The sequence below is a fragment of the Seriola lalandi genome, unplaced genomic scaffold (genome assembly GCF_002814215.2).
Source record: "Seriola lalandi dorsalis isolate HSWRI2012SDOR001 ecotype SW California unplaced genomic scaffold, Sedor1 jcf7180002054581, whole genome shotgun sequence".
NCBI lineage: Eukaryota > Metazoa > Chordata > Actinopteri > Carangiformes > Carangidae > Seriola > Seriola lalandi.
Window position 1 is genome coordinate 679,105 of NW_019525134.1, and position 13,299 is coordinate 692,403.

The window sequence follows — 13,299 nt, forward strand, 5'->3', positions numbered from 1 at the left end:
AGAGTCTCCTGTTCTCTTACCAGCCACCACAGCCCTACAGCCGCCTGTCTGTCTCCCAGATGGGCAGTTTGACCATTACTGATGTTCAGCACTCTGATGGCGCCTTCTACAGCTGCCAGGCTCTCAACATCGCTGGCAGTGTTATTACCAAAGCATTGCTGGAGGTCACAGACTGTGAGTACAGGGAAGGAGTGATGGAGGGCAGATGTGGGAGACTTTTATTCAGCACATTTCTAGCTGTGCTGTTTTTGTCTCTTGGCTAAGCACGCTTCCTTTGTGCTGCAGTTTTTCTCGACTGAGCAGGTGTGTTAGGCTACAGATTGGCCCGGGTTGCCGACTGGTGAGAGCTGCCTCCCTCAGGTGTGGTAGTTGGCCTTGGTTACTAACTATCAGGAGAGGGATTTCAGAGGATGTTATTCACATGTTGGGATCAAAACCCTCTGTTCCCATGGTGACTGTGTGTAAAGAGTGTCCCATTTCTTAATGTGTACACAATATAATCTGAATAAAAAGGACCAGGGGAAATAGAAGAGTTACTATCTATTGTAACTCTAGTTTCAATTAATGCAGCACCGTCTGTGATCTATTCTACTGTAGATATGTGTGAATTGAGACTGTAGCATTGACATTTGATATGTTTTATGGTATTTTTATATGGAACGTGGTCTGATGGACTGTCATCCAATTCTAGGTGATGAAATAACTCGGTTAATTGTTTGAAAAAAGCAATTTAAATGTGCTCGGAGGCCCTCACCAGTAATTACAAACCACCGGGAAAGTCTACAGCCTCCCAGTTAAATGACCTGTGTGATCATGAATACATGTGTCTGGGTAACTTTGCACTATGTACATAAATTAAATTAATGAAGATAATTGCTTCAGGGTTAAAGAGACATTTACTGAATCTACACATTGAGTTGCTCAGTGCAGCCCTTTTAGTTAGAATGGTTAATCTGCCGCTCTTATTGGCAGTGTGCTCTGCAGCCACCTCGTAGGGAAATGAAAGGCATCCACTCAGTGAAAAAGTTGTTACAGGTAATGGAAGTAAAAAAAGATGGGGTCGAGTTTTATGCCGTTTTTTCATTGGTGTATAGCAGTGCACTCTTGTCTGTATCTGTGTCTCTCTGCTCTGCCCTCCCCCAAATCCTCCCCATCCCACCGCACTCTTATCCCTGTTTGGAGTGGTGCATTTGTATGGAAATAACTGGTCTGCATTACTGCCGGCAGTTTTCAAGGTGTGTTTCCATCACCCTTTTTTTTTTTTTTGGTTTTTTATTTATTTATTTATTTATTTACGTAGAAGCCCTGCCCCCATCCACAGGGTTTTAAAATGTGAGAGAGAGAGAGACAGAGAGAGAGCTCTGTTATCTTAGTGGGATTGTTATTAGTCGGGCTTTGCCGCTGTGATTGGAGTTGGCTCCAGCAGCACCTACTGTCGAATGAACGATTAGTTGCTCTCCGCTGGAGGGGAAAAGTTGATTTCTTTTTCCTTCACTGCCTGCACAGCCAGCTAAACCTATTGTTCTCTCTCTTTACCAATTTCCCTCTCAATATCTTTCACATCTTATCTGTCTTTCATTTTTTGGCAGCATTTCATTTTCATTTTCTCTACTTTCATCTTTCTTACTCTTATTTCTGTCTCTCTCTTCAGCTTTGATCTTTTGTGAACATCAATTCCCAATTTCCAGTTCCATAATGTTCTGTTGACAGTATGCTTACCGCTTTTTGGAATGTGGCCTTTATTCCATAGTGATAGTACAGATGCAGACAGGACAATGCAGGGAGAGAGCATGCGGCAAAGGTCACTGACCCAAACTGGGGACGTTGCAGTTTGATGGTATGGGTCTTAATCACTCAGTTACCACACACTGCAACTGTTTTGACTATAAAAAAAAATATAAACCTGAGGACAGGAAATGATAACATCTCATGACGGACATAAATCAAGAAACCCTGTTTCCTTTATATTAGGTGCACGAGCACAGCATTAGAGATCTTTCCTGAACCTTGACCACGTGCTTTTGTTGCATAGGCTCAACCTTACTTTACCTATAATGTACTTGTAATGACTACTATGTTTCTCCAACCTCAAACAGGTGCTTTCTCTTCCCTAAACATGACCACAAAAACCTCAAACATGGTTTAACAGGAGCGACTATTGTAGAGAGAGAAATAAAAATCTCATGTTAAATACGTATCATTTGTGTTGTCTCTGAGACAGTTGGACATTTGAGAAAGAAACAAAGACTAATATGGGTTTGGACTTTTCTCCAAAATGGATTTTCCATTGTAACGTTAGCCAATAACAGTTTGAAGCAGACAGCACTGGACTTTAGGACATCACCACCAGTGTTCAGTGTTTTAGGTACAGTATGTATAAGTGTGTATATGTGTGTATATGTTTGTATATGTGTGTATGTGCTGCAGGGCTACAGGGAGAGTGTCAACAATAATAGTCTTGAACTTTCTTGCTTGTGTTTTTTAACAGCCGGGTCAGACCAACCTCCTCCTGTGATTAGGCAGGGTCCAGTCAACCAGACTGTCCCTGTGGACAGCACAGTAGTGCTGGGGTGCCAGACTGCAGGCCCTCCACCTCCTACAGTCCACTGGAAGAAGGATGGTGTGCTGGTGTCTCCAGTGGACTCCCGCATGTCCCTAACTGATGCAGGATCACTGGAGATTCGCTACACTAAGGTAGGGGATGACGTTAGTACAGCAGTTAGCAGTTACAGCGACTGTGCTGAGCTAAGCCAACCTCTAATGTCTGCTCCTGTACCCTCTCCCCTCAGCTGGGAGACACAGGCTTCTACACTTGTGTAGCTTCTAGTCCAAATGGAGAGGCCTCCTGGACAGCATACCTGCAAGTAGAAGGTAAGATGTTCATACTGAGACAGAGAGAAAAGTTGTTGAACAGTGCTCACCGAAGAGTGGCACTTAACTTCTTAATGAATGTGTTGGTATCTCTGTGGCAGAGTTTGGAGTTGTTGTCCAGTCCAGTCATCCCACAGATCCTAACCTGATTCCCAGTGCTCCGTTTAAACCTGAGGTGACTGACATCAGCCGCACCTCTGTCACTCTGTCATGGAAAACCAACCCCAGTGCCGGTGCAACACCTACATCTTACCTAATCGAGGCCTTCAGGTTAGACAGATTATCCAGCATGTTTTAACTGCATCTAACAGTGTGATCTAGCGAGCTTAATGAAACACCTTGGTATTTCCTGCTTTCATGCGTTCACCTCTCCCTGCAGTTATACACTGGGCAGCAGATGGGTGACTCTAGCTGAGCATGTGAAGACACAGACCTTTGTCCTGAGGAACCTGAAGCCTGGAGCTGTCTACCTCTTTATGATCAGAGCGGTCAATGCTTACGGCCTCAGTGACCCCAGTCCGATCTCTGACTCTGTCAGAACACAGGGTCAGTGTGGGCTTTTTTTTTAATTTTTTGTTTTTAACTTTGCTTCATGTTAAACAGCTGCCACTTAAACTGCACAGAAGCTGCAGCTATTTAACTTCTTTCCTTCCTTTGGTACCAATAGACAGCACCTCCACCATGCAGGGAGTGGATCACCGTCACATCCAGAGGGAGCTGGGAGATGTAGTGATCCACCTGCACACGCCAACTGTCCTGTCGTCTTCTGCTGTCAGGCTGCAGTGGATGGTAAGTTGACCATACGATGTAGACTGTTCTGCACACAGCAAACATTTCTTTGCTACATATACTCAAAGTTGTCAGAGTCAGGGTAAATATGGGAAAAGGTCAAATGTGCAATTCTGCAAGTAAGTGTAAAAACATACTGTACATTAACAAATGATTTAAAAGCCAAGGGGTCAGGTGGGGGCAGAGTTTTTATCAGATGTTATTTTGGAGCAGACATATTTTCCTTTGGTCTCCCAGCTCTCCATGACGACTGAGCAAATAAAACATGGAGCTCTAAATGGTTCAGGAGGAGCATCTAGTCTGAAACTGTTTTGTGAAAATGTGTTTGTTTGAATGATTTATTATATTTTGAAATTACATGTGGGTTTCTCTTAGCATTTATTAGCAGAGAATAAATCCACTGCACTGTGGTGAATTTATCTTTGGTGCGATACATTGTACTGATTTCCTAAGGCATAAACATGTAGGTGCAGCGTGTGTGTGCGTGTGTGTGTGTGGATGCCCCCAGATAAATCTTTTAAAGCATCTTTTGTCATTATTGTGTGGGTTAAATGGAAAGTGCTTCGTCCTCTCCTGGCTTGATTTTGACCAGAGTTTCCTGAGAGGAAACTATTAATGAGCTCAGCTTGTGGTTTACTGTGAGAATTTACAGATATGAGGAAATGTTAATCTGTATCGCCCTAAAGGCAAAAGGGAATTAAGTGAGTTTGAACAGATCCTTCCTGCAGACTGTTCACAAGATCAGGCTCCAACCTCCTGGATGTGTGTTATTTTAACTCACATGCAAATATTATTACACTTAACTTGCATTACATTAAAACTCTATGTTGTATGTAACTGATGTTTAGTTGCTGTTAATAAAAAGGGTTCTCACAGTCGCACGTCAGGACTTTCATGCAGCATGTTTTATCTCGACATCTCCGTCAGGTCGAGCAGCAGTCCCCATACATCCAGGGTTACAAGGTGCTTTACAGGGCGTCCGCTGAGCATGGGCAGCCTGAGGGGCAGTGGAGTGTCCTGGAGGTACGCAGCCCACGGGAGGACGGGGTGGTGATCGGTCAGCTGAAGAGAGGCTCCATCTACGAGTTCAAAGTGCGCCCCTTCTTCGATGAGTTCCAGGGAGCTGACAGTGAGGTGAAGGTGGTTAGGACATTGGAAGAAGGTGAGTGGGTGAAGTTCAGTGTTTCTATAAATAGCTGACAGGAACTGAATAACACTGGTGCAATTCTTTAACATCTTTCACTTTATATATAGACAACAATACAGACACGTGTTTTTATTTTATTTCTATTCTATTTAGTGAGCTTCTGTCAGAGACACTGACCACGTCTGGGCTGCACACAGCAGCAGATGAGATTGTGTTTATGACTGTATGGTAAACTGTAAGCTTCTTTGCCTCAGCTCCCAATAGAGCACCACAGGGTGTCACAGTGACAAAGAGTAATGTAAATGGAACTGCCATCCTCATTGCCTGGAAACCGCCTCCAGACCCGGAAGAGGTTGGAGTCATTCAAGAGTACAAGGTGAGAAAGGAAGGCTCCCGCCCTCTCCTGTGCTAATGCTCTGAACCATATGTACTGCTGTATCTTTGTGAGACTGTTGATGCCTCTCGTGTTGTAGGATGTGTCCCTCAGGCAGTCACTGTCATCCTGTCTCCTCCTCACCTTCTCTTGACAGATCTGGTGCCTGGGTAATGAGAGTCGCTATCACGTGAACCAGTCGGTCGATGGCTCCACCTTCTCTGTGCTCATTACCAGTCTGGCACCAGGAATTCGTTACAGTGTGGAGGTTGCAGGAAGCAACGGAGCTGGACCTGGGGTCAAGAGCGATGTCACTTTCTTTCAATTAGGTAAGAGTTCTCCCAAAAGGGAGCGTTCAGTCAGTGAACTTAAACAAACTTCTATAATGTTCTCTAGCATCCTTTTTCATTGAACAGTGTTTGTAAAAATTTGAATAAAGCACCATATTGAGCTTCCCTGCTGTAACTTAGCTGTTCAGATAGTTTTTCAACACTGCTTTTGTGTCTGCTGCCTCTTCAACACGTTTGAACACTCTGAAATCTTAAGTTATGCCTCTTCTTCATTGCTGCTGTTTTCACGCACATGTAATGTCAGATTTCTCTGTTTCCTCTTTCACTGATCAGACTCAGCAGGCCAGATGATGGACATCAGTGAGGAAAGAGACACGTTGTCTCAGATCTCAGATGTGGTGAGACAACCAGCATTTATCGCTGGCATTGGCGCCACCTGCTGGTTGGTCCTCATGATTTTCAGCGTGTGGCTCTACCGTCACCGTAAGAAGAGAAGTGGCCTGAGCAGCACGTACACTGGAATCCGCAAGGGTGTGTGCTCCTTTGACATGAGTATATTTTAGAGTAGCAGATGGATGGATGTGTGTTTGTTGGATAAATATACTGTATGTTCAAAATGTTGATTCATAGTCTATATACTGAAGGCCCAGTGTGCAACTGCAAAACAGCTTTTCATCTCACTTTTACAGGTATATTTGAAGGTGGTTGTTGAAGGGATGTTGCCACCACACTAAACAGTGTGGTGATATTAAGGAATATTTTCAGAGGCTAATAAGCAGAGCACATCAAATGTTGAAAAATGCTCTTGTCTAATCTTCCTTTGACACAAAGACTTCAGAAACAAATCTGCATGTGCGATTATGCAGACATTCAAAGGCTGACCTTTACTTGCTCATTTGTAGAGTGTCACTTCCTCAACACAGCACAGTTTTCGGAGGCGCAGGCCTGTCAACCTGCCATTACTATGTCTGCTACAATATCACTGTTATTTTCTCCTCTCCTTCTGGTTGCCTGTCACCCCCATTAACCTTCACCTGGACACACATGTCAAAGACTGAGGCAGCAGTAAGATGCAGGTGGCATGTGGTTATTTAAATGTTTGCACACATCAGATTTTTATATGAAGAGATGTCCATCACACAGCAGGGGTTACATGCATATAAGAAAACATCATAGTCTGAAGCATATAGGTACAATAATACTGAAGTATGGTGAAGTGATCTCTGATCTCTCTCTTTCTGTCCCTACAGTCCCATCATTCACCTTTACACCTACAGGTATGTGGGGTATGATTCATCTGCTACCCTCTGTGATATTTGCTGTATGCACCAAGTGCAATCATATCTAATTCATATAGACATGATGGAAATGGGAAGGCATGGAAGCACAAGTGATTGTGTCAAGATTGTACAATGATAAAAGAACATTTAAATGGGTTTTTCAAACATCTCAACAGAGAAAACATAGAATACAGCAAACAAACCAAAAGGAAGTGAGATTAGATGATGATGGAAAGTGATTAAACAGTTGTTCCGCTATAGTGGGAAATAAGTAGCAAATGTTGCTACTGTACCTATGCAGTCCATGCAGTGCTAGCATTTGAAGATGTATTTGTTGAATCAAATTGTGGAAATTGCTCATTATAATAAAGCAACAGTTCACTTCATCCACATGTACTTGCTGATAGTGCGACAAGCTCACCTGCTCACTGGGTTCATTTCTACAGTGGCGCTGAGAGCTCAACACACTGCAGCTTAAGAAAACACAAGCAAATAAGCAACTTCAAAAAACATTTCTCACAACACAAGCAAATACATGAGGTCTCAGGGCCACTGTATGTTTCAGTTAATTAAATAAGGAAACTGTGGAATCCATTCTACGGGATAAATTTAATTTGTTTCATGTTTTACTGGTGGTGGATGAGAAAGTGTCTCAATCAGTGTTTCTAAATCAGTGGTGGAGTCACACTGAGAGATGGGTAAAGGCACAGGCAGATATCTGTGTTGTCTTCATATAGATTAAACCAGACAGTCACTCTTTGAGCCCTACAGATAGAAGTGTGTGTTGAAGTAAGTGTAGACTTCTGACTATAGATTTGTGCTTAGACTCTCTACCTGCCTTTCATGGTTTTCTCTACCTTTGGCACTTCCTCTTTTTGACAGCTCATCAAGGTTTAATGTTTTTCTGTTTCTCTTTGCAGTTGCGTATCAAAGAGGAGAGTCTGTGTGCAGTGCTGGCAGGTGAGTGTTATTTTTATCCCTTTGAGTTACATGGAGACAGACAAAGAAATGCACTGACTTTGTAGAAACACTAGGGGGAGATGTCTTCCTGCTCTAAATGATGAACTGTATGCATCCACCCCATTGCTCGCTCACCACTGACTTATGAAGACAGCAGGTTTTGATTGACAGCACTGTGGTCCTCCTTGTTGCAGACCTGGCCTCCTCACCATGGGTGAACCTCTAAACCAGCTGTGGCTGCCAGACAATTGGCCTAATGCATGTGCCAATCACAAGGACTGTAGCATCAACTGCTGCAATAATGGCAACGGCACCAGTGACAGCAACATGACAACATACAGCCGACCAGGTTGGTGCAAGACTGACTTCATGTCGTAGTTCACAGTTTTATCAGACACACATATTGTGTGTGTGTTTGTGTGTGTGTGTGTGTGTGTGTGTGTGTGTGTGTGTCTGATAAAAATCAAACAGCTTCCAGCAATGCTGAAGGTCTGTGACTTCATCTGTCCATGTGCTGCTTTCATGTCTTCCTCAGCTGACTGCATAGCCAACTATGGAAACCATCCAGAAAACAAACAGGGGGGGCAGCTCACTTCTGAGGCGGCTATTTACAGCGATGTGAACCTCTCCAACAAGCTCAATGAGATTAAAACATTCAACAACTCCAACTTGTGCTATGCAAGTCCAGGAGGAGATTCAGCAGCCACATATGAGCCCATCCCATACGCCACCACGCAGCTCATTCAGGCCAGCATCAAGAATAAGGCGGCCTCTGGGGGCGCCATAGCAGAGCCTCTGGACATGCCCTCGTGGAAACAGCCCCCGAACCCTCCTCCCATACCAAAGGAGATGGCAGCGCAGATGCAGTACAACATAATTGAGCAAAACATGCTAAATAAAGGTAAAGCAGGGTTCAATTTGATTTGCATTTATGTGAAACAGAAATTTTGCATATTTGTTTCTTCTTTGTCTTCAGATCATCTGCAAGGAAATGAAGGAATGATCCATCCCAAAACCATCGCCTACAACCAGACCCGGGATCACAGCACAGGAGGCTCACACCACAGCTCAGACAGAGGCAGCAACAGCACCTCAGGTGAGGCCAGCAGCTGCTCCGTCCGGTGGTGAATTTTGATGAGGCAAGGCGTAAGTCTGTGTTTACCTCTGTGTTTTCTTCTCATTTCTCAGGGAGTCAAAATCAAAAGAAAGGAACACGGGCCCCGAAGATGCCAAAACATAATGCAGTGAGCTGGGGAGAAGCCCCGTCTCCTCCTCATGCTAATGCCTGGGACTGTGATGAGTATAGCCTTCCCATGGAAAGGAGGTAGGTGGGGGGGGGGGGCACACACACACACACAGATGCCTGTTTACAGCACACACAAATATACATGTTCACTTCTAGCACCTGAAGTCGTTAGCGCTGAAGTGGGATCTCTAAATCAAAGGAAAAACATACAGAATGCAGTGACACATGCAGCAGACTGACTGACAAACCAGTGCTTAAGATACATTTAGAAATGTTACTCTGACTGTGTCGTGTAAAACTACAGCTACTGCGCCTTCTGTTGCTCATTAGCAGACTGCAGCCCACCAGGTTCAAATAACTGGAAAAAAAACCATTAATATGATAAAGTTATCAGACTCACACATGCTTAATTGGAGGTATGCTGTGAACACCTGCAAACCTTCTGTCAAAACATGGCCTCATTGTCACACCCAACACTTTTACCCAAACTAATTATACAATTTAGATATTTGTAATTGTCAGACAGCAGGTTTTATATCATTCAAACAACTTCACACACACATACATACATACGTACATACAAGTGTGTGTTTTGATGTTGGACCGAGGGCTTTAATGGGCTGTGACTGATGTGTCAGGGCTGTTAGCACCCCTCATTCCTTTAGCCATTACCTCACGTCCGTTGCCCTTTTCTTATAAGTTTTAACCCAGAGGAGAGAATAGAAAGCTGTCCTACTCCACCAGTCAGAGGGGCAGCCTCATCCCCCGCTGAAGTGTCCTATAGTCACCCACCTGCTACACTACCACAGGGAGACCTGAGCAGCGGCCTGCACAATGGAGCCGAGCACCTCAGGTAACCAGATGAAACATTCCCGTCGCTGCATTCAAACATTTTTAACTGATGCTACAGAAAGCGTTTGACAACGTTGACTGCACCAATTTCCAGCCAACATGTCACCGGCCACCCCCGTCCTCCCTCCCCATCACACACCTACAGCTCCATACCCCTCTGCATGGACACTGATGAACAGGAAGAGGATGAGGAGGAGGCAGAAGAGGAGACAGACGCAGAGCTCCCTGACAGTCAGTACAGCCAACACCACAACCGGCAGAAGCATAAACACCAGCTGCACCACCCTTCTCCACACAAGCTGCTCTTCCACGGGCTGGACCAGACCCCAGCCTCCAGCATCGGGGATCTGGACAGATCAGTCACAGGGTCCATGGTTAACAGCTGGGGCTCAGCATCTGAGGACAACATCTCATCAGGCAGGTCCAGTGTTGTCAGCACCTCAGAAGGATCCTTCTTTACAGATGGCGATTTCAACCAGGCAGTAGCCTCGTCACGGGATATCGTAGGCCTGCGCATGTGCAGATACCCAGAGGAGTCAGGTGAGGAGGCTTTTATGGAAGGCATCAAAACTCATTTAATCATATTTATCTATTTTTTTTATTTTGATCGTGTATATGTTGTTCATTTCTTCATGCACAGATTTAATGGTTTGAAGAAATGACTTGAAAATGCCCTAAAAAATAACTTCAAGAAAAAAATGAAATTACTTCAGTGTTTTGTTTCAAGGTTCTTCATTTATGTGTTTTTCATCCATGTCATTCTGGTCATGCATTTATGTCATTCTACATGTCTCAACCAATATTTCCTGTAGTGGAAAAGGAAAAATGTGATGCATTACAACTAATGACACATTAACCGTCAGTCACTAAATTAAAGCTCCCGATAACTGAAAAATATTCATGATTAAATAATCAACAGTCAGATCAGGTGAGATCATGTTAATTTAGTGAGTTGTTCTGGAGGTGGAGGTGTGTGTGTGGGCGTGCTTTGATCAACCTGGACTCTGTCATCATTGTTTTCATGTACCCAGTGAACAGTTTGACTAAAATAATTATCAATCTTCTGCATAGAAATAACTCAGGGCACTTAAAATGATAGAATTATTTGGAATGTATCAGCTGTATGTTCTCTCTTATATGTCACATTTATGCAATCTAAACATTTTATATTTTTTGTGCTAAATGATTTTAGGCCGGCGGCACCAGCGTCCCAGCAGCCCCATGTCCACAGACAGCAACATGAGTCCTGCAATAACACATAAAAGGCCCAGGAGGCATAAACAGAACCAGTCTGGTCAACAGGGCTACCAACCCAAAGATGTCTTCAATGATGGTAAAGATTAAACCAAGAGTGAGATTCACTTCTGTGTGTCTCTTAATGACACTTACATTTGGATCTCTGTGCTGTGCTCTGTGTCCCCAGACACTTGCATGCCTCTGAATTTCTCCAGCCAAATGTCCCATGGTGACTATAAAGTGAGGGGGGCCACGCTGCCTCGGATGGGCTCTGGGGACGCCCGGGGTCGACGCGGCAGCACTGGGACTCACAGGGTGAGGGAGGGCACATTGGAGCAGAGAGAGAGCCAGGACAAGCACAGGACTCCGCTAGGAGGAAAAGGAAGTAGCAAAAACCGACAGCACTCAGGTACCGGGTGGATTTTTTTAAATAATAACATTTTAAATAACCAATGAAGTGTCTAGCCAATTAAAATGTTTTCTTTCTTGTCTCTCCCTCAGAATTTGGGGACGTCCTTCTGTACAGTCGTCCCTCTTTCCCATCAGGTCAAGCTCAGAGGGAGCCTGAAGATACTAATTCATCCAGCTTTATGTCATGTGGAGACTCAAGGACCAAACAGGGAGGACAGGTGGAAGAGGTAAATCAAAACTCCAAATATATTTGTTTTAGTGTGTGTAAGTTATCTCTTGGAGACAATCATGACACTGTTCTGTTTTCACAGTTCCTGAAGAGCTAAGAAGCAATGCGAGCACAAAAGGAATATCCTACAGTTGCTTCAGACGAAGGACTCTGACCTTTACGGAAAAAGACTAAAAGAAACTGCACAATACATGCTATCATTTTCTACTTCACATTTCTCATTAGGTGTTGGAAAAAAGAAAAAAAAAGTGCTCTCATGTTTAAGTCTGTGGACTTCAATTTGATGCACTGTTTATTATTTGCTTTGCGGGTGACCAGCTCCAGGACTCTGAACCGCTGGTTGCTCAGTGAAGATGAATGCACATTCGATGGCGGTTGTGAGTGTCTACAAAAATATTGTCCATGACGACTGCTTGATGCGGTCCATATGATCTTTGCTTGTCAGTTGTCTTCTTATTTTTACTGTAATTGATATTCTGTCATTACCAGCCATCTTGTAAACTGTTGGAATTGTTTACTGCCACAGAAGTGCTTCAAATTCAAATTTTATAGAACAGTGTTAATGTTTTATAAGTGATGTACATCTTGTCTTTGTATTATTTGTTCTACTTTGGTTATAAAAGCACAATCACTTAATTTTATTGTAAATCATTATTATATGAACTTCAGTCTGGGGGAGATGAGTCTTTGTAGTCATTTCATCAGTTCAGGCTGAGGAGATGAATTGTTGATTGTGGTTGTGCGTTCAGCTGTGTTCATTTGAGCTGCTTTCATTCAGATTTGAACTATCTGTTGTGTGTACTGAGAGAATTGCATGCAGATTCACCTGTAGGAGGTTTTTCCTTAACACCTTAACTGCTTTGTTCCCCTCTGGGATGATGAACATTCTGGTCATGGACTGGTTCCATTTATTGTTTCTCTCCACTGAGTCCATTTCATCGAAATCTGTGTTCCCTTGACTCTGGCCATAACTTCTGGAGTAGGGCTGGACAATGCACCGTATTTATTGAATTACTCAGTAGGAATTCCATACCGGCCTAAATTCACTCACAAAGCAATTTTCAAGTACAAGAAAGTGAATATGATCAGGCATTATGTATTATGAAAATGACTATTGTTTTTTTTATCTTTGAAAAGTACATTGTACATTGTTATATAGATCTTGGTCATATTGTCCAGCCCTATTCTATAAGTTATATATGGAACAAATATGTCACTTTAACTTCTCTGTTTGAATAAATATTGCTGTTCCTTAATCAACTACAACAAATAATCTTTTATCTCACTTCTGTAACACAATCTGTCCAGTTTGAAATGAAACATTGATTCTGCACCACAAAGAATCAGATACACTAAAAACCTCTACTTACCCTAACCCTGTCCATGTAGGCTGCATGACTCTTGAATGATTCCCTCATGTCTACAAAGTTTGAACTCTCAAAACTGGAACTTTGAAGGGAGACAAAGAAAAGGTACAAAGAGAATGATGTTTTCTGGTCATGTCATGTGACACAAAAGTCTGACGGTCATGGAAAACCCCTTTTAAGTTTAAGACCTTAAAAACTTTAAAGCGATTGCTGCACACAATAGATCAAGATTCCTTTAGGTAACCTAC

The 13,299-nt window shown here is 43.2% G+C and overlaps 1 protein-coding gene across 1 annotated transcript in view; it reads left to right on the plus strand.

The window, feature by feature from the left end:
• The window catches only part of LOC111663947 (roundabout homolog 1-like), a 71,876-nt gene extending 58,936 nt beyond the window's left edge, over positions 1-12,940 (plus strand). Inside the window, exons 8-29 of the mRNA XM_087177126.1 lie at positions 3-174; positions 2,489-2,694; positions 2,790-2,871; positions 2,973-3,141; positions 3,251-3,417; positions 3,539-3,660; positions 4,588-4,822; positions 5,062-5,183; positions 5,338-5,509; positions 5,804-6,001; positions 6,721-6,747; positions 7,671-7,710; positions 7,905-8,059; positions 8,246-8,611; positions 8,687-8,806; positions 8,899-9,034; positions 9,657-9,809; positions 9,903-10,348; positions 11,001-11,141; positions 11,232-11,453; positions 11,546-11,682; positions 11,767-12,940. Coding sequence (XP_087033252.1) covers positions 3-174; positions 2,489-2,694; positions 2,790-2,871; positions 2,973-3,141; positions 3,251-3,417; positions 3,539-3,660; positions 4,588-4,822; positions 5,062-5,183; positions 5,338-5,509; positions 5,804-6,001; positions 6,721-6,747; positions 7,671-7,710; positions 7,905-8,059; positions 8,246-8,611; positions 8,687-8,806; positions 8,899-9,034; positions 9,657-9,809; positions 9,903-10,348; positions 11,001-11,141; positions 11,232-11,453; positions 11,546-11,682; positions 11,767-11,781 — 3,603 coding nt within the window. The 3' untranslated portion in view covers positions 11,782-12,940. The remainder of the gene's footprint in view (positions 1-2; positions 175-2,488; positions 2,695-2,789; positions 2,872-2,972; positions 3,142-3,250; positions 3,418-3,538; positions 3,661-4,587; positions 4,823-5,061; positions 5,184-5,337; positions 5,510-5,803; positions 6,002-6,720; positions 6,748-7,670; positions 7,711-7,904; positions 8,060-8,245; positions 8,612-8,686; positions 8,807-8,898; positions 9,035-9,656; positions 9,810-9,902; positions 10,349-11,000; positions 11,142-11,231; positions 11,454-11,545; positions 11,683-11,766) is intronic.
• Positions 12,941-13,299: the final 359 nt, after the last annotated feature.